The following is a 24,717-nucleotide window of genomic DNA, read 5'->3' as shown; positions in this document are numbered from 1 at the left end:
AGGCAGACGTAGACGCGTGCTGAGGGCGACGACACGGCAATAGTGCATGTTCAATGCGCGCGTTGCCAGCCTGCATTAGGAGGGCGGTCAACGCGTCGGCAAAACCATGGCTCCGGCGCTAACGAAGCGAAGCAGGCTAGGCGTCTGCACATTCTCTCACCTCCAATTTTGAGATTGCGACACGAACTTTGCCAACTAACCCGCCAACCCGCCCATCCACAGCAAAAATGACCAAGGTCCAGTCAATGGTCGCGAGCTCTCGCCGCAAATCGCGAAAGGCGCACTTCAGTGCGCCGAGTAGTGTGCGTCGGGTCATCATGAGCGTATGAAGAGACTTGGAACATTGCCGTGGACATGTTCTAACAACCTTCAGGCGCCTTTGAGTAAGGAGCTCCGCGAGAAGCACGGAGTGCGCAGCATTCCCATCCGCAAGGACGTGAGTACCTGGAGACTGTTGCCGGCTTTGGTTGTGTGCTGACTTGTCGCAGGATGAGATCACTGTTGTCCGCGGTTCTAACAAGGGACGTGAGGGCAAGGTCTCCTCCGTCTACCGTCTCAAGTACTGCATCCACGTCAACGGCAGTGCGTAGTCCTCGATTCCCTCGACCCGACATCAATACTAAGCTTTCACACAGTCGTCCGCGAGAAGAGCAACGGCCAATCAGTCCCCATCCCCATCGCCGCCTCCAAGGTCGTCATCACCAAGCTCAAGCTCGACAAGGACCGCGAGTCTATCCTGGAGCGCAAGAGCGCCGGTCGCGAGGAGAAGAAGAAGCAGAGGGAGGCTTAAGTGCTTCGCCTTTATTTCTTTGTTTGACGACACACCACGGCTTCGAGAGACATGGACACAAGTTGTCTTGCTGCCTCGGAGTGGATGAAATGCATATCATGGGTTCACGGTCTGGGCATGCGACGTGCGCATGGAAAAGCAGGGCGTTATACCGGCTTCTAGCTCGAACAATGGACTTGCCGTCATGCGGCCCCGTCGAAGTTTTCTGTTCGAAATGATACCACGATGGATTTGGAGTTTGGCAACGAATGAGATTTGTTACTCCAGCCGTCACTGTGAGACTAGGCACGTGATGTTGTCCCATCCACGCTAGAATATCTACTCATCGACCGTACCTAATGGTTGCCGTGAGCTATACGACTAGCGGAGAAGAATGCAAAGTGGCAATAGTCACTGCTCGCCTGCAGACCGTCTTTGAGTTTTTACAATGACGAAGATGGTTTGATGGTGAGACACATGCTTTTGCGATGAGCCAGACCTCGCCACATCTCAGGTATGGCTTGATGGTAATGCTATTATAACCACCGTTCAATGTGTGAAAGAAGGGTTTCTGGCTACATGTCAAGACAGTTGCGATGTTCCAGAAGACTGAATGCTTCTCAATAGACTTGAAGATTTTTTTTCTCTTTTGGCTTGCGCGATATTTCAATCAAAACAAGCTAGACCCAGGATGCTCAGCTCCCACGCTTATTTTGCGAGCAATGCTAGGGCGTTACCAGTACCTGTCTCACTTGCATGATTATGGAATTTTACTATAGCATCTAGGCCCCAATAGTCCTGCCTGTTCTGTGTCTGGTTGGCAAGAAAAAAGAAGACCGAAAAAGGAAAAGGAAAAGTATCCTCGAGTCGAGCCGAAGAGCCATTGAGTCTAAACGTCAACCCGTAGAACAAGGGAAAAAGAAGGAAAATAAAATAAAAAATGTTTCCAACGTTTCAAGCTGCGCCATATCGCCTCTCTTCTTCAGTCAGCTCTTGTCTGACACCGTACCTTACAACCCGAACCATGCGTCTTTTTGCATTTCGTGCACGTATCTGGAACGTGAAGTTGGTGGGTTGACAGACTAACTAAAAAACTAGCTAACCAACTAGATTGCATTGTCCGGGTGTGGAAAGAATCTAGTCTGGTCTAGTCCATGTTACTAGTCAGGTTACGCCGCATGATGACTCTAGCTGAAGTCCAGAAGTGGGAAGGGCGTGGGTAAGCTGGGTGGAGCGCTCTCGACCGTTTTTTTCTCTCTCTCCGCGTGCACGTGTCGCCTCGTGATGGATACGAGGGTGGCCGGTATTTTGGGAACGTTGCTGATAAGATACGAGGTTTTTGCGCTATCATCTTGTGGTACCTTGTACAGCCACAGTCGGGGGCCGAGGCAGGGAAGCCATGTAAAGTTACTGATATAGCACGTCGTATTAAGACCGCGGTGACAAATGGGGGGTTGTTCTGGAATTTCCGACTCCTTGTGCGGTTTGAGAATGAGTGGTGTATATGGACTTGATGACGCATAACGTGGTTCATAAGCGAGTCGGCCACCCAAGCGAGTCGGCCACTTTGTACCGTCGCGTCAACTTCAACACGTTATCACAGTCTTTTATCACAGTCAATAAACTATTGCAATATACCAAATTAATTGTCAGAATCGCTACTATCACTTGCACTATCTATCTCAACTGCGCAGGTACGAGCGTTGTGTCTAGTCTGCTTGCAACGCCCGCACCGCCGCTCTCCTCGCACCCTCTTCGACGCACTCTCACCATCACCACGACTGCTACCCGCCTGTTTAGCTAATACTTCTTGTACTTCGCCTACAGTAAGAGTCTCTTCTGTCCGTACGTATCGCCGCTTGCGGTTCTTACGCTTATTTGCTGTGTCTAGAGCCTCTCGAAGAGCAGCTACTTCCTCCCTCATAAGCGTCATCTTATGTGCTATTTGCTGAGCCCCTTTACTTAGCTGCACAACCTTCTCGTCAAGAGAATTTGCAGAAGACCTAGGGCGGTTTCTTACTCTCTGTCGAATAAGAGTACTTTGAGCCTCAACCTCGCGCGCGTTGCGTGGTGTCTGCGCCTCCCAGGCGGCTGCCTGTCGCGGTGATTGTACTGGCGTCTGCACCACCACATCAAGCTTAGATAGCACAGCCTGTGGGTCGTGTGGGACTAGTCCAGCGCCTCTGAAGCCAGCTTGGATATTCTCCTTCGTGATAGACTGCTCAAAAGCAGCCTTAAAGGCTGGTAGGAAGGTTTCCTTGCTAATATAGTGGGTGCGGTTGCGTGCCAAGCCTGAAACAGCGTCGCCATACTTACGCTTCAACGGCGAGAAGCAGGCGACGTCAAGGGGCTGCAACAGGTGAGACGAGTGTGGAGGCATGCAGAGAAGAATAATATTCTTCTCCTTGCAAAGATCTTGAAAATCGATGGAGCAGTGGCTCTCATGGCCGTTAATAATAAGCAGTCGATACCCACCTACAGTATGCCTCTTTGTATGGGTATTAAAGTGCTCTAACTAGGCAAGACTAAGCTGATTATTCGTCCAGCTATTAGGGCTGACTTTAAGAACCTAGTTGGCAGGCAAATCCTCAAACTAGACGTTGATAAGCACCTTGCCCGCAAAGACAACGAAGGGTGGTATTCAGCGACCCGACGCGCCCACGCTTTGGATCACAGTAACCCACTCACGGTTGCCTGGCTGTACTTGTTTCTTTTTCTTATATCCTTCTAAGCCTGTGATAACTAACTGTGATAAAATCTTGCCTATTATAAAGCTAGTTTCGTTAAAGTTGTAGATATCATCGTCCACAATACCCCACTTCTGCCTTGTCGCCTGGACTAAGTCAAACCAGCGCTGGATAGCCACTGGATCCTCGCAGGCGGCTCGCTGGTGATTATAGGGACGGCTCCAGCGCGTACGGAGCTCAGGAGTCCGCTTAACAAAGTTGTCAACCTAGTTCTTGCCAACAGGGTTGCCACCACGCTCCTCTAACAGTTTATTAGCTATTGCTCGAACCTCAGCCTTTATAGGGGCAAATCCTCGCGTAGACTCTTCAAGAATACGCCTAACAATAGCCTCCTCTTCTAGCTTATTTAGGCGCTTTGAATTCGGTTCGCAGTCGCGTCGAAAGCGCTTTCTAGCGCGTCGGTCTTGGAGAGTAGTTCGAGGCACGTTATAGATAGAAGCAGCACGTCTTTGGCTTTGAACACGTTGCGATTGGACGTCAAAAAGAGCAAGTTAAAGATTAGATTTAGAATAGATTAACAAATGATTGTGTGGTTGAGACATAACGCGTTATAGTGTTAACGTCGACGCGCCGGTACAAAGTGGCCGACTCGCTTGGGTGGCCGACTCGCTTATGAACCACGTTAATATTGATCTCGCTGTATGTATTTACCGAGATATGGCGCATATGAGGAATGCAATGCCTTCACTTTGATATGTTTTTTTAGGCAATGCTGAAAGACTACTTGCTATTACCAAATCATAGATAGATGCCAAAAGACGTTTACCTTTGTGCTAGTGCTGGCATCTCGTCATGCCGATCGCTGAGCCGTAGCTTCGATCACTAGTAGATAGTTGACGCGAGGGTCGGCACGTGGTATCCACCCAGAGAACCCAAGGGACTCTAATAGTTGCTTTTTTCCACGCTGAATGCGAACCGACCCGACTTGAATATTCAGTGGTGAAGCCGGCAATGAGCCAGAACCAGCTAGTGTGCCACACAGTCCTTGGGTTCTACTTGACTTGTATCGACATCTTCTCGTTGTGCTAAGAGATAAGTTGAAGGAAAGGATGCTCGCGTAAGTTAGGGGTATGCTGCCATCACGATTAGCTGACGACGACTACGGACTGTTGACGACATGACATAGCGCTCGGCCGCGAGCTACTGTTGTTGATCATGCGAACCATGACTTGCTCGGGGAGCAACATGCGCATGTCAAAAGGGCGGGTGTAGTCGATCCAGGAGGTTGACAGGTACGGTTTTCGGCCATAGCGCGTATACAGATCAGCGTGTGACGCGACGAGCTGCGCAAATCTCGAGCCGCTTCCGTCCTTTCAACCTTGTTGATGTTGTCGCTCATTAGGAGACAGTTTTTGCATTTCGCACGAATGAATCGGATGCCAGTGCGGCATCTCATCCCACAAGTCATGGTTGCGTTGTCGTATATACGCCACACAGTAAGGAGAAGGATAGGGAACTTTAGTCGCATGTCAAGTCGTTTCGTGCTTTGTCTGGGACGAGGGCAATTGCTTCTTAAGTGGTGACGACATTCCACAACGATCGGAGCTACGTGCATGAACTGCACGGATAGCTCTAGCTGAAACCACAACGGCGTAGCAGATCTGAGATGGTTGACAAGACATTTTTTGCTTGTTTGTCTTGTACGTTTGCCGTGTCAAAACAAACGGAAGCCCGCCATCAAACACGACACTGTCAAATGCTCCGATATTGCTTGGGCCGAGCCGGATGTCAACGTCGCAGTTGTTGTTTTCCGTGTTTGGCCCGATGATTTGCGTCTGACAAGTGCCAACCAGATGCCACTGTTTCGAATGTCACCTGAGCCGCATGGTTGGAAATAGATGAAATCATGCCCTGTTCCGGCTGCTCCTCTGGTACGGAGACGGCATGACAAACATACGAGGCTATAGCTGTGAGATTGAAGTGCCAAGCGGCTGGGACAGTTATGTTTTGCATAATATCGGACGGGCAGGGACGCGTCTTGGTGCTCATTCGGACACGCCTTGGTGCTCACGCAGACTCGGCGGCCGATGCAGAGCGCCGAGAGAAATAATCCAGGTACGAGATTCAGTGTCGCCGACGACTGTCATATTATAAACATGGCTATTTTGCTCGAGACGAAGGCGGGCGCGGTGTCGCAGAGCAGGTGAAGAGGGATGCACCGGCTGCGACGAAGCCTGACTCGGCTGGTGAGAGGCAGGAGGATTGCCCAGCGTGTGGCGAGCAGTCCAAGACGTGTTTAACCGACAGGGCAGGAGCGCGAAGGAATGTGTTGTCCACGGTGTGGGAGATTGATGACGGGCCCAACCGCCAGTGCAAGCATTGGTACCGGAGCCCGACCGTCATGGCACGCGGCCCATTCATTGCGTGCAGTCGGAACCACGGCTGTGTTTGCGGGGTAGGGCGCCGATGGGCTGGGGAGGGTGAATGGCGCAGACGGTGCAGCCAACATGGGCGCGATAAGGTTGGTGGCAGTCGACAGGGCGCTTCTCTAGGAGTAATTAGCAGCTTATGCTGGAGCTGGAGCGGGAGCTGGTGGTGGAGCTGGTGGCACTTGGGGGGGAAGAGGCGATGATCTCTTGGCCCATGGACGAGGGAAATGGACGTGGGCCGGTGCTGAGTCAGGCGACCCGGGCTACGCACGCCAATCAGCGCGCGAGCCGTGGTTCCCGTTTCAGACGTCAGTGGGTGGGAGTCGCTCCACCCATCACGAACAATGTCGCCCAAGCCACCTCGACTCGGCCTGCTGGAGCGCGCGCCTTTTTCTACAGCCTTGCCCGTATCGTCATCGGCCGTGATCGAATCGCCGCCGCATTGCCGCCGACACAGGTGATGGCTGACGGCCGCCAGTGTGACGGCACTCGACGGCTGCCGCAGAAGCGCGTCTCGCCCTGCGCCAACCGCACACCCCCTTAACCGGCACGCACACGGCGACAACAGCACAACCCCAGAGATACCTCGGCCAGCCGTGTGCAAAGTGTTCGCCTACAGATAGCCGTTGCCCAGAAGCGAACTATCGATAGGGGGAGGGGGCGAGGGGACCACCATGTACGTGTGTACTGTAGGCGTCTGTGCCCATGCATATACGACCGTGGTTTCTCAGACCTACATAGGCACGAATTTTGCCACGGACTCAGCACACAGAATCGGTTATGAAGCGTGGCCGACCCTTTTTTTCCAAGCATCCGCTATCATGCTGCCCGAGGGCAGGCTCCATCCTTCTGCGGGCTGGCGGGCAGCAACAAGCAAGCAGCAATCACAAGAATGGCCGCCTGTGATTCGCGCAGTGGGCGAAGGAGCGGAAATGATGCAGCCCCTGGTTCGTCCCGTTGTGTGCAAGGCTGATGAGCAGAAGGGGGGGGGCACTGCACTGCTGCACTGCACTGCATTGCAGCGCAACGCGACGACTGCTTTGGACGGGATCGCCAGGGCAGCGGCAGCGACAGCGACAGCGACAGCGACAGCAGTGGGGGTGGCCACGATGCCATCATTGCCTGCACCCCTCGACGGCCGGCGGCGACGGCGGCAGCGAACCTGGCATCGAGGCCACCGGCACAGACGCAAGCTTACTGGCAACCCCGCGTACGTCTACAACGACTCCCCATGGCGTCGCGCAGAGTCTGCGTGCTCAGCGCTGCAGGTCCAACAGAAGCCCTGGAAAGGTTCCGACACTGGCCTGTTTCTTCGGCGCAGGCATGTTTCTTGGCTAAAAGCAACGCTAAATATACTTGGTCAAGGCCAGGGGCGTTGGCGAATAACGACGCCGGCTGCGCAACCTCATTGGCTTGTCTCACCATCTGCCCCTGACTGACTTGGTCGCCATGGTCTGTCCTCGCTCGTGCCGTCGCCGCTTAGGCCTTTTGGCATCATGCCCGAGGCCCACTCGAATCATGCCCTTGCACAACTGTGAACGCGGACGGGCCCTCGCAGCGCCCGGTTGGTGCTGTCCCCTCGCTCACCTCATGCTCGGGTTGACCTGTCTCTCCCCAGCTTCAGTCTACGAGCGTCTGAACAGCCTCACCTAGACGGCCTCTCCACCTTCGCCTCTCGCACACTGCTGAGCTGTGCTGCCTCTCATTTCGACACACGCCCACGCCTCTTTGAGAGAGGGTTATCCCGTCCCTCTCTGCCTACCTGCCGCGGCAACCTGTTACTCTCTACATACTCTTCCCACTACCCGTCGCGCTCAGTCACGCATTTGTCGCGGATTCGCGTATGTCCCACACAAACCGCCCTCTCTTCGAAACCAAACATGCTGACGCTGTATTTCCTGCAGTCGAGTGCCCTCACAGCAAACGAGCATTCTGTCTCCATCACGACTGTCCACCTCGTCGTGTCGGTCCACTGAACCCGTATCCTCTGCTATTATTAGCCGCCTAACAGATATTGCCTCGCACATCGCTATGAAAAGTTGGGTAGTAACATAATTGCTTGTTCATTGCTTTTTCCGTCCCGAGTAGACACTAAACTCTCGTTCCGTTCGCTTTCAAACCCGGTCTACCCTGGATCTACTACACATCATGAGTACGCCGAAACCTATCTACCCGCTCAGTGGGCACTGCTCCATCATCTACCAAAACACCCTCTACGTTTACTCACCAGCCGGATTTCAATCGCTAAAGCTTGAAGAGGGGGCAAAATGGCAGACGTTGCCCATGGACATATCCCTTACCGGCGCGCAATGTGTCAAGGCAGTGCCTCAGGGCAACACGCAAGATGCAAAGCTGTTTATTGTTGGAGGACGAGTCAATGCGACGGCTTCGACCTGGAATTATCCTGGTCTGATGCACTACACTTTCTCCAAGAAGAAGTGGGACTGGCAACGTTCGGAGAGCTGGAACACGCAGAACCGCGTTAACCACGGCGTTGCATACCTCCAAGACTCACAAAAGATTCTCATCTACGCTGGATCCCAGGTCGAAGGTGACAATGGTCCATCTTCTGAAGGTTTCCTGTTTTCCACCGTGGCGCCCTACTCGGTCTCAAGTTTGCCATCGGCTGGTGCACCGCCTTCCGTAAACCCCATGCTCATGGAGTCGGACGCGAAGACCGTAATGATGGTGGGAGGAGGTGCGACAAACAAAGCCGTCTGGAAGTTCACCGAATCCTTAGGATGGCAAAACCTCGGCGTCGACCTAGAACAACCCATCGCCAACCAGGGCACAACCAAATGCACCGTCATCTCCCGTACCGACGGAAGCGTCGCTTTGCAAAAGTTCGACATGGGTGCCAAACCAAACACTGTGCAACGAATACTACTGTTAGGCAAGGGCGGCTCACCGGCAAACCCGGGGACCAAAGTTGGAGGCAAGTCAAAACGTGTAACTCTCAACGACTGGTCCCCGTACAACGAAACATACGCACCTACGACAACACGATCAGGATACTCTTTAGCGCAAGGAACTGACGGTACTACTGTTGCAACTGGAGGCGACCCTGCTGCACCGATTGTCCTGTTCAATGCCCAAGAGAACTCCTGGATGAATGCGTCTGCGGTATTCAATGGGCAGCAGGTGCTTGCCAATTCCATCTCATCATCAAGTAGCGCTACTCCAACACCAACCTTATCCGCAACGTCCTTGTCGGTCATGTCCTCGGCCAGCCCCACCAGTACAGAAGCTGCCGCGTCACCTGCGGAGCCTCCAAGCAACAAGGGACGCATGTTGACCGTGCTTGGGGCCACACTCGGAACCATTTTCGGCATTGCGGCGATCCTCATCTTGATCTTGCTGTGTCTCAGGTACAGAAAGAATAAGAACAAGAAGGCTAACTATATGGAAAAGAACAATGACCGTATGAGCTTCGCGGACCGAGGTGCAGCCTTTATGAAGGAGGCTGGTGGATCGGTAGTGGCTTACCAATCTAAGAATGAGTCGACCACATCGCTCGCCATCATCCAGGGGCGAGGCGGTGGCCACAAGAAGAACATTGCAAGCGATGCTAGCACTGCCGGCCTTGTCAAGAAGACTAGCCCATTGGGCTACTCAGAGCAGTACTCTGAACCGTACGAGCTCGCCAAGTTTGACCTGAAGCCGGAGCCTGCTGAGACCATGGTTCGTCAGAATTCTAGCAGGCAACCCAAGCCTGCACCAAGAGCTCGCAGCTCGGGTTGGAGTCGATACTTTGCGAACAACGAGGCTACAAACCTCGCCAGTGCTCCTCCTGCTGATCGCTCGACGTTTGCGTCGGATAGGACAAGTACAGGCAGCCAGTCACAGTACACCAACTCGCGCATGTTCAGTTCACGTCCATCGCAACAGATTGCTCCATTGCAGATACCCAAGTTCAATGATGAGCACCGCCTGAGCAGCGTTGCTAGCGGCAGTCCGACGCTTGGCACGCCCACCACTGTTATGCCTCACCAGATTCAGCCTATGCAGGCAGAACTCGCCCGTGCCAACTCGACCGCCAGCTCAGTGTCAGCACTCAGCCACGACGCCCCGCACTACGCTCGCAACCCGGTAGACAGTTGGACTCCAGTGGGCGATAACCGACGGACCAGCAGTCAATATACCAGCAGTGTGATTATGGATCATGGAAAGTTCGATGGTACCAGCTCATATTATCCCGACGGCACCGAATCGTTTTACCCCAAGAGCAACTTTAGCTCCTTCTACCCTGGGCAAGGAACTACGCCGGTTATCCCTGATACGCGAGACAGCACGGTGACAATGTTCCCATCTGGCAGCGCGCCTCCCGCATCGACTGGAGCAATGCCAAAGAGCCAGTTTAGCTCCATGTACCCTGCCCCACCGCAGCTTGGTCTCTCGCATGAGCGTGAGAGCGTTGCGACACTCTTCCCAGGCGGCACAGTTCCTGCTCCAGGAGCTCAGCACGATGCAGCATTGCCTAGCCCCAAGTTCAACTCCTTTTACCCACCACCCCGAGATGGACACGAGAGCACCGTCACCATGTTCCCCGGTCCTGCATCTGGCCAAAATGACGCGAAAAAAGAGCAATCCGACATGTCATGGCTGAACCTTGGCCAAAGTCGATAAAGCTCTTCCCGCCGTCCGTTTTATCCGCGTATCCTTATATCGATAATGAGCCCATGCTCGACGCCCTCAACCATTCGCCCACCTATACATGTTTTCCTCGCTCTCCTATCGGAAACTAGCGTTTCCCGCGAACCGATCCGTGCCGTTCCCTGTACAAAGCAGTCAACCTTTCTTTCTGGAGCATCATCGCATTCTCAGCGCCGGGCGTCTCTTTCCCATTTACTGCAGAAACACGTATTATTCGTATATCCCTCATCGCGGAGGTCTCGGCCCTCTCTGCATTCAGTCGCTACATATACCCGACGCCAAACCCACCACGGCGCGTCATCCAAATCTCCTCACCGCCAACCTGTCAACAATCCCTCCCGACTTTGAGGGCTCCTGTGTATATATACATACCAGCCACTTTCATTTCTATACACTCTTTCCTTCTCTTAGTGTCGTGTCGATATCTCTTTGTATTTGGTCTGTGTCCAACCAACTCTCTCCCCCTTAGCTTTTGGTTGCTGGCCTCCTTTGTCAGATTTACGGATTCTGGTGATACCTAGTTTGCTTGTTTGTCGGTTTCAATTGGCGTAGTGTGGCAAGATGGAAAGTGGGTTTGTCTCTTTCTCTCTCTCTGCCTCGCCACTTGTCTGTGTGTGTACGTAGTTGAAGTATGCTGGAGGTAGAATAGCGTCTGGGAGCAGTACGCGTGCGTGCGTCTCTCCTAGCCTTTCAGTGGCTGTGGCAACCTCGCGTTTGGATTGCCTTCCCTCCATTCCTCCCCCCGATTAACGTATGTTGTTGGGAAACGTTAATACTCTAATGAAAGAAGCAAGTGTTGTCGTGTCATTTTGTTTTGGGCCTTTTGTCTGTGGTGCAGTTGGTGAAAGATGTGGTGTTTGTTCAGCTAACTATCTATCTCTTTACCCTAGCGACTTCTTTGGTGGTGTGGAGTTTGTCTAAAAGTTCCTTATGATACCTTGTCCAGATTTTCACCTCGTGTCAATGTCCAGCGCTCTTCTTCAAAGCAACCTTATTTTTAGTAGTATGTATCATCTCAAAACAAAGATCATCAAGATGCTAGCACCATGACCTACTCGATTAGCCCTTCTATCTTACTTTTTCGCTCACGCCAAACTCTCCTCCCTTACCCCCACACATCACGCACATGCAAAAAATATCCAGTCACGACATATAGCAACATCCGTGCAGCAACAAAGCGCAAAAAAGAATCACTGCTGTCCCGTGCCAGACTCGAACTGGCGGCCTTGGGATATCTGCTAACAGCTAACAGTCATACATGGAGATATGAGACCCACGTGATAACCAACTACACCAACGAGACGTTTTCAAGCAATGCTTGAGTTGGGAGGAAGGGATTCGATGGCGAGCTTGAAAATTAGAGTGTACCGAATGTTGGGCGATACAGCACTGTAGCTGACATGGTTTGTGAAAAAAAGATGGGGTCAAAGCCATGTTCGGGCGGTGTGAATGTGGTGACGGGAATGCTGGTGTGGAATTGCAAAAATACCCACAGTTCTAGCGCTGCACGGTTGGCTAGGACTACTAGCAAGTAGCGTTGCCTAATGCTGATGGGTGTTCGACGTTGCTGGTAGGTTACACCTGTGCTCGGTTAGGCTGTGGGTACATGCAGTGTCTGAGTCTTGCTAGGACGCCACACTCTTGGCAACAAAAAAAGTGCAGTACAGTTCGCAGGATGTACACCGAACCTGTTCGTGCCCGGACGTCCATGACGGCAAAAAAGATGGTCACTACGAGGGTCGAACTCGCGACCTTGGCGTATCATACAAGGTATTAGCACCACGCTCTAACCAACTGAGCTAAGCGACCGTTTTCGATTGTTTGGATGTTTTCGATGGAAGAAAGGACCGTGATGCCGATTATGAAGAGAGCAAAACAGCTTTCGCTCAGTGTTTGTCGAAATTGTGGTGATACTTCCATGTGACGGGTGAAAATTTCTGGTTCCGAGGGTGGAATGAATGGCGAGGTGGGGCACCGATGGATTGTACCAATAGACAGATGATCGCAACAACCCTGACATAATCACAACGTTCATGCTTGCACTTGCAGCTTGTTCAGCGGACGGACGGCTCGACAGGTGGGGCGTGTGCAAGTAGATGTTGGCTACGCCAAAGTCAGGGTTGTTGTAAGAGGCCCAAATGTCGAGCTGTGGGTATCTCATAAAATGATTGCGAAAAGACCGACGCCAGCGCAACGCCATCCCGACTCTTGAACATGTGAGACACTGGTTAATCGTGTATCCGTCTTTTTCTTGAATGCTTGTTCGGAAGGTATGCCGGATCGCTGTTCGCCGTGTTGTGGTGGGTCGTCAAACGCCATGTTCCTTCAAGTTGCCTTAAACCGGTGCATGTCGAAGCGTGTAATATGCGCTCCCTAGTCTGGGGACTAGCCACCCAACTGCCCCAAATACTTCTCCACCTCATCATTCCCATAGAACATTGTTTGCAGCTTTTCGTGCTTCTTCTTCTCAATCTGTGCAAGTTTTCTGACCTTGCCAGCATCGAGTCTTCCCTCCCTAACTTCTGCACGACTCGCGCCACCCAATGCTTTCTGCTTTGTGTGATCTTTCTTGTCCATGCCCAGGCCCAGCTTGTCGCGTTTCTCCTTGGGTACGAGCGGAAATAACATGCCTTGACCACTGGAGCCTAGACCTTTTCGCGCGTCTACATCAAATCCATGTTTCTCCATGTATTTGAGTCCCATTCTTGTTCGGTCGATGGCTGAAGGAATTGGGGCACGAGGCAGTGCTGCTTGGTGGGCAGGGCTGAGGTAATGTATGCGCTGATCTGTCTCTTTGACGGGCTCGCCACATATGCCGCACCGAGGGTACGCATCTGGTTCTGGCTGTGGCTGGCCGTTGGGGAACATGATGGCGAGATACCTCTCAGCCATTGTCTTGCCATTTGTCGATGTAGCTGCAGGTTGCACCTCGGGGGTAGCGGGGACAAATTGGACTGGGTTCTTCCAAAGACCACGGCCAAAGGCCCGCTGTTCTGCAAGCGGTATCGTAGATATGTTTGGATCGTCTTGGAGAAACTCGTCGGTTGGCTGCTCGCCGGGAGCGGGCGTCGCAGAGGGTGCGGTCATTGCTGTGGCTACTGAACTCAGACAGAAGCTATGGCGCATGCACTCCTTAAGCTTTTCCGGTGTTGAGAAGAGCGACACTGGTGCCGAAGAAGCCAGAATACAAAGTGAAGGTTTGTTGGTGAAGCAACGGCGGCGACGCGCAATCACATGCTATGACGCCACGTGGGTAGCTGCTCCGCTTGGGCTTAGCGACCCATGGTAGATCGCGTTCCCGAAGCCTTTCCGCCTCACCCACCTGCCAAGCAACATGCCCGTCAACATTCTCGCTCAAGCCTTCAACGAGGGTCTTGACTCTATTCCGTATGGCTGGACCATATTGAAGGCAGCATGCGTATTCGCTGTAGTCTACCTTTTCAAATGGTTCTTCAATGGCGCTGCCAATGGTTCCGAGAGGAACATGCACTCCAAGGTGGTCATGGTCACGGTAAGCCGCTCTAGCGTATCAATTGATGACCCTTACTAACGCGCGCAGGGCGGAACGGCTGGTATAGGAGCTGAAGTCGTGAGAGGTCTTGCGTCTCGCGGTGCACAAATTGTTCTCCTGGTCCGTCAACCGCTCGTTGACCCCTTTCTCGTCGACTACATCGAAGACCTGCGCACCCAAACCGGCAACGAGCTCATCACCGCCGAGCATGTCGATCTCGAGTCTCTACATAGCATACGGCAGTTCGCCACGAAATGGGTTGACAATGCGCCTCCCCGACGTCTCGATATGATAATACTGTGTGCAAACACGATGACACCGCCTGGAGGAAAAGCAATGCAGACCGAGGACGGCTTGGAGTCAACCTGGGGGTTGAACTACATCGCCAACTTCCATCTATTGAGCATACTGAGCCCCGCACTCCGAGCGCAGCCTGCTGACCGCGACGTCCGAATTATTGTTGGTACTTGTTCATCATACATGGGAGGAAAGTTGCCGAGCATGGATGAGAAATCAAAAAAGAATGGAAAAAGCGAGCCCGGACAACTCGACTTCACGCCCTCTACTGTATACGCAACCTCTAAGCTTGCACTCATGACGTTTGCTGTCGCCTTTCAAAAGCATCTGTCCAATTACTCTCGCCCCGACAAGAAGCCGATGAATGCGCGCGTCATCATGGTCGACCCGGGTTGGACGCGGACACCTGGTATGCGACGCTATCTGACGTTTGGCTCGCTTTGGGGTCTGGCAATATACGTGATTACATGGCCGATTTGGTGGCTTGTTCTGAAGAGCGGTGATCAAGGTGCACAAACTTTCCTATACGCCGCCATGGAGGCACAATGGGGCAGGGGCGAGGGTGGATACCTCCTCAAGGAGTGCAGAAGGTCCATCTGGACCAGGAAGGAGATTGATGACGAGGTGCTACAGAAGAAGCTATGGGAAAGCAGTGAAAAGACGATTGAGATTCTTGAAAAAGAGGGGGCAAAGAAGAGGGCAGCCGAGAAGAAGCAAAAAGAGAAGTCCGAGAGCAAGAGTAGCAAGAAGTAGGCTGATGAACAGGGCCAAGTATATGACGTGGTCTTTGGTGAGGACACGAATAATGGGATAGAGGGGTGGTTCTAGAGACGAGAAAGGCGTTGGTTGTTTTCCATTCTGTTTTGCTTTATGATACGAGTTATTTGGATGTGTTTACTCATAGATTTGTTTGTTTGCGGGATAGCTATTGGAGTGTTTGCAGGGAAGAGAAAATAAAAGTCGGGGCACTGGATTGGTTGAATGAAATGCGTGTGTAATGATGGATGTTTTTAGCGATGATATCATACTGCAACTGTTATTGCGACCAACTGCTCTATGCAAGCTTCTCATATGGGCCAGCAACCGCCGCTCTCACGTGCATAACTCAACGAATATACCAAAGCTCATGTTTCATGCTGTGGTGTGCCTGCAACGCAGCCAAGTAGACAGTCCGGGCAAGGCTGTGTAGTGCAATGTGGGCAGGTGTGTCTGAAACGGGCATTTACCGGTCTTTGTGTTACAGGCTCCGCCACATTACCCAGACATGTTGTGTTGACTCGGACACAGCATTTTGCCGGTGGCAAAGCACGCTCGGAGGTGTGTCTTGGAATAAAAAAACGTATGTGACAGACGGGCTTGGCCGTGACTGGCGAGTGCTTTGACACTGGGCATTGTGGGATGAATCAGAGGGGGGGTTTGACGGAGCGACTGTCTCTCAGCTGTTGTATCGTACGATTAAGGATGTGGAATGGGGGTGGTACTGTGGAGGCAGTGGATGAATGGGGAAAGGAGCTAAGGGGTTTGATACTGGAGGCCTGGTAAGGGGTTGGGTTGATCGTGAGGGGATCAGGGACTGGGTGGATGGAGATACAGGACGGGGAAGATAGCTTTACTGGACAGGGGTGCATTAGAGACTTGTGTTTGAGTTGTATGGGGGAGTTTGTTGTTCATCATAATAGCATGTATGTAGTATATGCCGTATAGGGTGTAGAAGAACGCATTGAGTACGCATGCTATGCACAAGTTGTAAAACGCAATTTGCTTTTGGTAAAAGTAGATGGCCGCATTGATGGAGAGGGTCACGTGCATTTAATGAGGGTGTTGAAAAGGAGTGGGAATCACTGCTATGCAGCATTGGCATATGGCTGTTTGCCATGAATGTATACTCGGTTTTCTTGCTCCTGTTTCGTGGGTGATTTCCAGCGCATGGTTAATGCGAGTCACTTTGGCATGTTTGACATGTGAGCAATGGATACGGCTGAAGGAGCTGGAGGTACTCGGCTTATGGTTTTCCTTTCGGCAAGTGATATTGACACGGTTGGCGGAAACTCTGCTCAGAGATGCGTTTGTGTAGGGCCGTCTTTCCCTCTTCGATCGGTAATTTTTCGCTCGCGCGGACAGTTGACGGCATATACACATATGGGTTACTTGTTGCCGAAGAATCAATATACGTGGTAGTAGCTTGGGCGCGCAACAATGCAATGTACGTACGTAGCAACACGGCCCTTTGGCCCCTTTGGCGTCTGCATATCCCAAGTAGGTCCAGGGGTAGGAGATTGGATGTTGTTTGTTGCGCAGCGACGAGTCCATGGCCCAAGATTCGCCGAAAAAACTCTGCGCAGCTGAAAATGGCGCTGGGCAGCCCGGCCAAGCTCACGATGTTGTTGCGAAGCCGGAGGGTGAACGCTTTGGTCCGGCTAGTATCTCGGCGGCTGCCGAATTGCCGAGCAGTCGCGGTAATTTGGCCTGATTGTCAGGTGGACAGGATAAGAGTGGTTCTGACGTCACTGGCGGGTGCTGCGAGAACCGCGCGCGGATGTGGTGTTAGTGAAGAAGTAACATGGCGCGCACAGCAAAGAGGAGCAGGGCGTCGCGCTGTATGTATGTATGGATATGTGTAGGTGTGAATGCATGCGACGGCGAGGCTGCAGCGACGGGCGCATGCACCTCATCTGTCCCTGCATTCCCCATGTGGGTGACAAGGCAGGGGATCCCTGCCATGCTTAAAAAGTGGAAATTCGCCCTCACCGCTAGCAAATGGCGCTCGCCTCCCATTGGCCTGCTAATCCACCTTCTCCATGCCCACGGGAAATGACACTCGAGCAATGAGCCGCCGTATCGCAGCTGACCGCGATCCTGCGAGGCTGTCCGCGCCGCCCAAACACGCCGCCTTCGTCCACCACGCCCTCCAGAGCCGCCATCGCGTGTGCCTGCGCAGCGCAAAAGCACAACGCCCAGTCGCAGATCTAGCCGCCACGTGAAGCATTGCGGCATCAACACTGCGTCCGCGACGAGCCAATTACTTTCGCTTGTGCGCGACTCCATCCAATATGCCCGCCGCGGCTCTATCCAACTGGTCTGGTAATCTTAAATTGCCCCCCTTGGTTAGCCGCCCTTTGTCCAAACAGGCAGGCCGAGGAACAAACCATCGTGAGTTGAACAGCCGCCTCCCCAGTTTCAAATACGCCCGGGGATCCCCTCATCTCAATCTCCTTCTCTCGCTCTCTCCAACCCTTACGCTCATTATCGTGACTGCCCTGCATTTCCGCTGCTCCCCCACACTCATTTTCGGTCCGTCGTGTCATATATACGACACTTGCGCGCTCCTTACCACCACCACCGCCAAACTCAACTTTATTCGAAACCAAGATGCGCTTCTCAACGGTTATCATGGCGCTCGGTGCGCTTTTCGTGGGCGCGAAGGCTCAGGCTGATGTGGCGTAAGTCCTCGTATTTCCTCCACCACCATGATACACGCCACTACCACGCGTCTCCTCCACACGTCATCACCCAGCATAAACTAACAATCCTGTTCCCGATCTAGCTCCGATATTCAGCACTCGGTTCTCATGGCTCTCGCCCATGCCCTGCCCACAGAAAGCGTATCCCTCGCCCTAGCCTCCCCTAACGCCTTCGCCTCCGAGGTGGCCTCGTGCATCGCGGCTGGCAACACACCAGACTGGTACAAGGCGCTTCCTACCAGTGTTCAGACCCTCTTGCCTCAAGCCTACCCGCCCGTAGTCACGGCTACTCCTACGCCCACGGCCTCTCCCTCGTCTAGCGCCTATGTTGTCAAGAGCAGCAGCGTTGTCGAGACGTCGACCATTGTCACGCCATACCCGACTGCAGGCATGAACAGCACCACGGCCAAACCTAACATGATTGCTACTGGAAGCCCCAGCGTCATTGTGACACTGAGCCCTACCTCCAGCGGCACTCCAACCACCCCCAATAGCCCCAACTTCACCGGCGCAGCTTCTAAGCTCTCCATGGGCGCAGGTTTTGGTGCTGCCATTGCTATCATAGGTCTGCTTGCTTTCTAAAGCATACCTATTCACATTCCTTACCTTCTACTTTTGCACTCTTTTCCAAACCCCTTCATGATGTCATGATACGTTTGGAGAAGAGCGCATACTTCTTTTTATATTTTTTTTTACCAGGCAGCGCCTTGCTTTGCCTCCTTTCTGAACGCTCTCTTACGACGCGATGTTGTTACTCTTTCTGGGAAGATGATCCGCATTATACCTTTTTGATTTTTTTTTACCTTAACGAGGGGATGCAAAGGCCAGGTATCAACAGCTTTGATGGATGTTTATGAATGAGGTCCGGCTGTAATGTTTTTTTTTGCACACACGCCGGCTGCTTTTGGCTGGTATGACTCGTCGGGGATGTGACGAGGGTAGGCTTACTCTTGATGTCAGTCGATGTTTGTAGTATGTACGACGTAGTATTTAATTCTTAATCGGTTTGACACTGCAACATCTGCTTGTCCAAGCAATGAAGTTTGAATGTGGAGAGAGCGGGAACAGGGTTCTTTTACTTTTTATTACACGGAACGGTCCGCGAAAGAGGGCATGGGATGCCACGCGTCTCCCTCGTTCCCTCGACCCACGGGCAAGTGGCGTCGTTTTCTACCTGAGACAGACTCCTGCGTCGATCTCAGCCAGGGAGACAGCCTTAATAAAAGCAGTGCCCATCTGTCATTTCTGATGTTTTCAACGTCAAGCAAGTATTGACGATTTTCCGCGTTTCGAATTGGTGCTCTTACCTCTTGGGGCGATCTCGACGCAGGTAGCCGCTCAGAAGCCATAGCAACCCTACACCGACATATATAGAAATTGAGTAAGGCATCAACAGGAAAAGATCCAAAGTCAGCTATCTACACGTCATCAATACGTTCTATTCGGTGTACTTAGAGACATACATGGAATTCAGCTGCGGAGACTTCCTCGGAGACATTTTCCCAGCCTATGTGGATGAGTTCACAGTCGGAGACATTATCCTCCACACACTATACTGAGTGGCGGCTTACCGTCAGAAAACTAGGGCTTATGTACTGAGTCTACATACGTTGACTGCTCACTTCGTGATAGGTTTTCATCGAACATTGATGATGAGTGTTGTCGCCGCTGTCAGTATAAGTTGCCGTAGGATGCAGCAGACGATGGCGGCAACCCATTTCCAGTATTTTTGTTAGAATCAAATCTATCTCAACACCAGCACCTCGAATGCAGACTACTGCTAGAATTTTGAACCAGAGTCTTACCAAAATGACCATTCGAAGTCGACCCCAGATGTTTGATATCCTCATCATTGGCTCCGGTCCAGCTGGCCTAAACGCAGCACTTACTTGCGCACGAACACGCACTACAGCTCTAGTTTTCGACTCTCAACAATACCGAAATGAAGGGGTTACCCACATGCATACAGTAGCGTCTCGCGACCACTTCAACCCCCGAGAATTCGGACGCATAGCCCGCGAGCAAATCGAGTCTCAGTACGACAGCGTCTGGTTCCAACAGGCGACCATCACCCACGCTACGAAGAAGCAGCTGGTCCTGCCACAGGAGAAAGTGCCGTACGATGGGTTTCAAATCACCGATAGCGAAGGCCACTCATACAAAGGGAAGAAACTCATCCTAGCGACTGGCTCCAGAGACATTCTCCCGGACTTACCCGGCTACAAAGAAAACTGGCCTTCACACATCTACCAGTGTCTTGCCTGCGACGGCTACGAGCAGCGCGGAAGCGCCGTCGGGATCCTAGACTTTAACAGCCCCATGTACGCACACATGGTGCAGATGGCCCTTCCTCTTGACCCCAGCTCCATAACCATCTTGAACAACGGGCCTACAAAGCAAGATGCAGCGATCCACGACGCACTCAAACTTGCAAGAGGGCTCGGGGCCACCCTTGACGAGCGAAACATAGTGCGTTTGGTCAACAATGGACCGAGCCACACGGACGGCGTGACGGTGCACTTTGAAACAGGCGAACCTGTTACGCTCGGCTTCATCGTGCACAAGCCTGCGACTGTGAATCGCGCGCAGCATCTCATTGAGCAGCTTGGTGTGGAGACGGTCGACCCGGCAATGGGTGGACATGTCAAGATTGCCAGTCCCATGTTCAATGAAACGAGCGTAAGGGGCGTGTTTGCCGCCGGCGATACCATGGTTGCCATGAAGCAGGTTGCGATTGCCATGGCGGAGGGCTTGAAGGCGGCGGCTGGTGCGGGAATGCAGATTTTGCAGGAGAATGCAAAGGGACTAGCGGAGGCAGAAAAAGTGGTCGGAGGTGATGAGGAGAAGGAGAAGGTGGCTCCGTAATAGTCTTCAATTCTAGAAGAGCGTGTAATCTCTTCACAGAAGTGGGCAGTTAGAACAAGAGACTGGGTAATTGGAAGCAGAATCACAGCGTGACATTCTTACAGCCAACGAGACGTGATGAATTTCCATTTAATATCCCCTCGACATGTTTGGAATCACTCGTTTTTGATTGGTAGATCGCATCGCGCACATCTATGGAACCTTGCTCCACAACGTAGGCCAACGATATCCAAAGAATCTTACAGGTTGAACGAAACTCGTACGGTGAAGCTATACCAGTGCGAAACAAAGCCTCAAGAAAGAGAAATAAAATGTAGTACCAAAAAAGGGCTATCACGACCCACAAGAACTACTAGAGTGAGAAACCCCCAAATTGCTATTGAACGCGGAAGTAAGTTCTTGATAAGCAATGGTAGTGCGTCTATGCCTAACCATGGTACAAACCCCGTATTTTTCATGTAGCACTCAAAAATCCCACTTTTGTATTCATCCAAGGAGCTCGACATCAAAAAAAAACTTATAAGAAGACAAAAACATTTCTCTTCTTCTCTCAAATGCTATAATCCATTTTTAACTTACACACACACACACACACACACACTAAACTTGGAAAAGAATACGCAAGCAAACGGAAGACTCCCCTCCAAACTCCAAAGTCCAAGTCAAACAAGAAGAAGAAGAAGAAGAAGAAGAAATAACGATGCCACCACCATCCCAGCACACGATGCAGTACTTTCGGCACCAAGCAACGCCCACGGACCCCGACTTTGTTCTTATCAACATCCTGCTTGTAGTCCTCTGTGTAGCTATCATCATGCTCATACGACTGGAATACAGGGAGTTCATCTCGGCACAAGAAGGTATGTTCTCAAGCAATATTTTCTATCCGCTCTCCCTATTACATAGTATCTACTCCACCCAAAGTCCACAGAAAAAGAAAAAAGAAGAAAAGAAGAGAAATGTACATGCTAATCCCGCTTTGGACGCAGAACCCCAAGCAATCACAGACACACGGATACCGCAGGGCGAAAAAATGGTTTACATGCGTGTGCCACCAGCGTCAGCAGCCGAGCCACATGTACCACGTGCGCCGCGTCTGGAACCCATGCTGTGTTTGCCGCCGCTGCGCCCGATTCCGTTGTTTCCCTCTCTGTCGCTTCCGTTGCCTTCTTCTTCGGCATTGCCGTCTTCGTTTGCGTGAGATGCATGGATGGGGCTTGAGGGGAAGAATGCGTGTTTGTAGCGGTGCTATTGAGGGGTGATGGAGTGAAAAGGGTGTGGTATGGCATGGAAGACTGCTGGAAACGGTAATGTTGGGGAATAGAGGGAATTTTTGGTGATTAGAGAGGTACATGTTCATGTTGGGTGATGCAGCAGCGCTACTAATATGCAAACTAGCAACTCGGTGTGTTGGATATGTCAATTTTTAAAGGCTTTTACACATCCCATACTGTTCCTTTCCTCCACGTGCGTAGATGTATATCTAGTCTCACTCCTGCTTCTTATGGATCCTGGGCAAACACAGCCACAGCGCAAGAATGACACCTAGGAGCGCCAGGATAATGGGCTGCAACACCTGTACACCTTTTGCCTGGGCAATAGCACCGACTACAAATGGGAAAATCGCCGCGCCGCTCCCACCAAATGCAGCGGCGAAGCCAATGGCACCGACGTGCAGATGGCGTGGAAGCAGCTTGGTGGCAGCGACAATGGCGGCAGGGAAAAGGGGACCAAGGAAGAAGCCCTGTAGGCTTACTGCCACAGCCGAGACGTAGAACTGAGGCACAAGCCAGAAGATGAGCTCAAGAGCCATAGTGATAGGAAGGTAAATCTAGAAAAATTTGTTAGCCTTGGATGCTAAACAACGAATAAAAAGAGACAGAACAAAACTCACAGCAATGGCCAGTTTCTCACCCAGTCTGGGCGTCACAAAACCCAGCACCATCCTTCCAACCGTAATGCCCATCCAAAACCCCGTGGCAGTCATGCCGCTGGCAAAGTCCTCGCCATCACGCACTTCCAGCATAAACTTGACGATCCAGCCACCGAGGGCGACTTCGATGCCCACGTAGCCAAGTAGGAAGAGGGCACAGAGCCACGTGACTCTAGCCTGAGGCAGACGTATTAGAGCCTCTTTCATGCGGGTGTCTTTTGTGTTGCCGGTGCGGGGATTGGCAGCACGGAACTTGGCACCTGTTTCGCGCCAGAAGGCGGTTGCCGAGGTGCCGAGTTCAAGGGCGGCCATGGCGATCTGACATCATGTGAGATGGGTGGCAAACATGTCCATTGACGAGCATGACATACCATAACATAGTAGAAGGTGTACCATGGCAGCTTGCTTCCCTTTGTAATCATGGTGGTTGCAATCAACGGCGACAGCACGGCGCCAAGACCGTAGAAAGCATGCAAGAAGCCCAGAACCTCATTCGGATTTGCCATGTTACCGATCCAAGCATCTGCGCATCGTCAGTTCCTAATTGTTTCATCATTGATATGCGTTTTTTGTCATTCAAGTACGTACTCCACGCGGCGTCAGCCAGACCATTGCCAAACCCTGCTAGCATGAAAATGACGACTAGGACAGGATACGGCGGGTGTACAGCAATGACGATGTACGCGATGAGATGACAGCTGGGCGCGAGAATGGCCACGCCTCGCTGGCCAAACTTGAGATGAATAGCATTGTTGAGCAGGGCCGATGCCGTGTAGCCCACGAGCGGGGACAAGAAGACGAGGGAAATGACGACAAAAGTCAAATGGTAGTAATCTTGTAACTATGACCCTCGCCAAAGGAAACATTAGCATACGTTTTCCAATTCCAGTTTTTAATTTCCATTTCCGTTTCGGATGTCTGTGCGAGTATTTGGTCTTTTCTTTTTTGTGAAAAAAAAGTCAATTCACAAATCAAGCCATGCCAAAGGGAAAAAAAATGAAACATGCAAACATACATAAGGGATCAAGGCGCCATACGCAGCGTCGTTGCTCCCCATGACGACAAAGCTCCAGAAAGCGGCGGCGGTGCGAAAAAAGTTTGAGCGGGGATGATTCCATTGTTCGAGCTTGTCGGCAGCTTGTGTTGTGGGTGAGGGCAGGTTCTCGACGGGGTCGCTGGTGTCGTAGAGACCCTTTGCGTCTGATAGTCGCAGGCCAGCGCCACTGGCAGTCGCTTGCTGCGACTGTGCAGCTATTTTGGCATCTTGGGGCTTTGCGAGGAAACCAGAGACGTCTTGGAGCTCGATGGGCTGCTCTAGACATGTTGAGGCGCTGCCGTTCTGGTGCAGGGCTGCAGCCATGATGATGATGGTGGTGGTGGTGGTAGATGGAGGGTTGGTGGTTGGGGTGTCGAGGGAAGGAGAGCAAGGGAAAAAGGCTGGCTTGGCCCGCCTGGAGATACGAGATGGAGGGAGGAGGGCATACGCACATGCACACGCAGGATTTCAAAGGCCCATGACTAGCCAAACCAAGAAAAAAGTAAGAAAGGTGGTTGAGCAGTCTTTTCCCCACATGTCTGTATAGGTCCGTGCTAGTGGAGGTTCGGAGGTGGAGGTGGCAACGGCGGCAACGGCGAGCCCAAAAAAACAAAAGATAACGTGTTTTACAAGCGAGCGCCGCGTACAAGCGAGCGCCGCACCCCACTAAACCTGCGCACCTCTATAAGCCTGTAGTTCCACCACAATATAGTTGTTTTACTGTATATTAATATAATAGATTAAGCAGTACCTAGAGTATCTTTCTTGCACGTACGCGAGTTGTGGCCAGTTTCTCTACACCTACTGCAGCGCGCCAAAGCCTGGCGGCTGACACCTGATCGCTCTCCTCCCTAACGCTCTTCATAAGCAATCTGCTGATTAGCCTCACGCTAAGCAAGTAGATCCTCTCTAGCTCCCTTTGTTAGCACTCCATGCTTCTATATCCGCTTCCTTTTACGCTGCCTACGCTTGTTGCTGCCTCGTTAGCCCTCTTAAGGCTGGCGATCTAATCGCGCATTAGCTTAGCCAAGAGCATTATTCTACTCTACCCCTTCTTAACGCTAGCTAATCGCCGC

The 24,717-nt window shown here is 52.0% G+C and overlaps 8 protein-coding genes and 2 non-coding genes across 10 annotated transcripts; 6 read left to right on the top strand and 4 right to left on the bottom strand.

The window, feature by feature from the left end:
* Positions 1–227: 227 nt before the first annotated feature.
* SETTUDRAFT_97180 (uncharacterized protein) lies at positions 228–790 on the top strand (the record flags this gene model as incomplete). The annotated part of the gene is made up of 4 exons (XM_008032197.1): positions 228–323; positions 374–436; positions 489–582; positions 636–790. The coding sequence occupies 4 exons, from the start codon at positions 228–230 to the stop codon at positions 788–790; spliced, it is 408 nt and encodes a 135-aa protein (XP_008030388.1).
* A 6,816-nt stretch (positions 791–7,606) lies between these two features.
* On the top strand, positions 7,607–10,993 carry SETTUDRAFT_141978 (uncharacterized protein). The gene is made up of 2 exons (XM_008032196.1): positions 7,607–7,726; positions 7,790–10,993. Exon 2 carries the CDS (start codon positions 8,034–8,036, stop codon positions 10,509–10,511), a length of 2,478 nt encoding a protein of 825 aa, XP_008030387.1. The 5' UTR covers positions 7,607–7,726; positions 7,790–8,033; the 3' UTR covers positions 10,512–10,993.
* A 742-nt stretch (positions 10,994–11,735) lies between these two features.
* SETTUDRAFT_t68 lies at positions 11,736–11,841 on the bottom strand. The gene has a single exon. It is a non-coding gene; the product is annotated as a tRNA-Met (tRNA).
* Positions 11,842–12,262: 421 nt separating this feature from the next.
* Positions 12,263–12,347, bottom strand: SETTUDRAFT_t67. The gene has a single exon. It is a non-coding gene; the product is annotated as a tRNA-Ile (tRNA).
* Positions 12,348–12,923: 576 nt separating this feature from the next.
* SETTUDRAFT_97155 (uncharacterized protein) lies at positions 12,924–13,625 on the bottom strand (the record flags this gene model as incomplete). Its single annotated transcript, XM_008032195.1, has 1 exon — positions 12,924–13,625. The coding sequence occupies one exon, from the start codon at positions 13,623–13,625 to the stop codon at positions 12,924–12,926; it is 702 nt and encodes a 233-aa protein (XP_008030386.1).
* Positions 13,626–13,870: 245 nt separating this feature from the next.
* SETTUDRAFT_165548 (uncharacterized protein) lies at positions 13,871–15,318 on the top strand (the record flags this gene model as incomplete). Its single annotated transcript, XM_008032194.1, has 2 exons — positions 13,871–14,049; positions 14,098–15,318. Coding segments are annotated over 2 exons (1,181 nt in total), but the record flags the coding sequence as incomplete, so codon positions are not given.
* Positions 15,319–17,715: 2,397 nt separating this feature from the next.
* On the top strand, positions 17,716–18,389 carry SETTUDRAFT_156918 (uncharacterized protein; the record flags this gene model as incomplete). Its single annotated transcript, XM_008032193.1, has 2 exons — positions 17,716–17,786; positions 17,891–18,389. The coding sequence occupies 2 exons, from the start codon at positions 17,716–17,718 to the stop codon at positions 18,387–18,389; spliced, it is 570 nt and encodes a 189-aa protein (XP_008030384.1).
* Positions 18,390–19,616: 1,227 nt separating this feature from the next.
* SETTUDRAFT_156917 (uncharacterized protein) lies at positions 19,617–20,672 on the top strand (the record flags this gene model as incomplete). The annotated part of the gene is made up of 1 exon (XM_008032192.1): positions 19,617–20,672. One exon carries the CDS (start codon positions 19,617–19,619, stop codon positions 20,670–20,672), a length of 1,056 nt encoding a protein of 351 aa, XP_008030383.1.
* A 724-nt stretch (positions 20,673–21,396) lies between these two features.
* Positions 21,397–21,873, top strand: SETTUDRAFT_23301 (uncharacterized protein; the record flags this gene model as incomplete). Its single annotated transcript, XM_008031854.1, has 2 exons — positions 21,397–21,532; positions 21,662–21,873. 2 exons carry the CDS (start codon positions 21,397–21,399, stop codon positions 21,871–21,873), a joined length of 348 nt encoding a protein of 115 aa, XP_008030045.1.
* A 146-nt stretch (positions 21,874–22,019) lies between these two features.
* On the bottom strand, positions 22,020–23,965 carry SETTUDRAFT_43979 (uncharacterized protein; the record flags this gene model as incomplete). The annotated part of the gene is made up of 5 exons (XM_008031967.1): positions 22,020–22,503; positions 22,567–22,923; positions 22,977–23,128; positions 23,194–23,446; positions 23,621–23,965. The coding sequence occupies 5 exons, from the start codon at positions 23,963–23,965 to the stop codon at positions 22,162–22,164; spliced, it is 1,449 nt and encodes a 482-aa protein (XP_008030158.1). The 3' UTR covers positions 22,020–22,161.
* Positions 23,966–24,717: the final 752 nt, after the last annotated feature.

This window comes from Exserohilum turcica, assembly GCF_000359705.1.
Source record: "Exserohilum turcica Et28A unplaced genomic scaffold SETTUscaffold_7, whole genome shotgun sequence".
NCBI classification, from domain to species: Eukaryota; Fungi; Ascomycota; class Dothideomycetes; order Pleosporales; family Pleosporaceae; genus Exserohilum; species Exserohilum turcicum.
The sequence above is the reverse complement of the archived record's forward strand: the minus strand, read 5'-3'. Positions and strand labels throughout refer to the sequence as shown.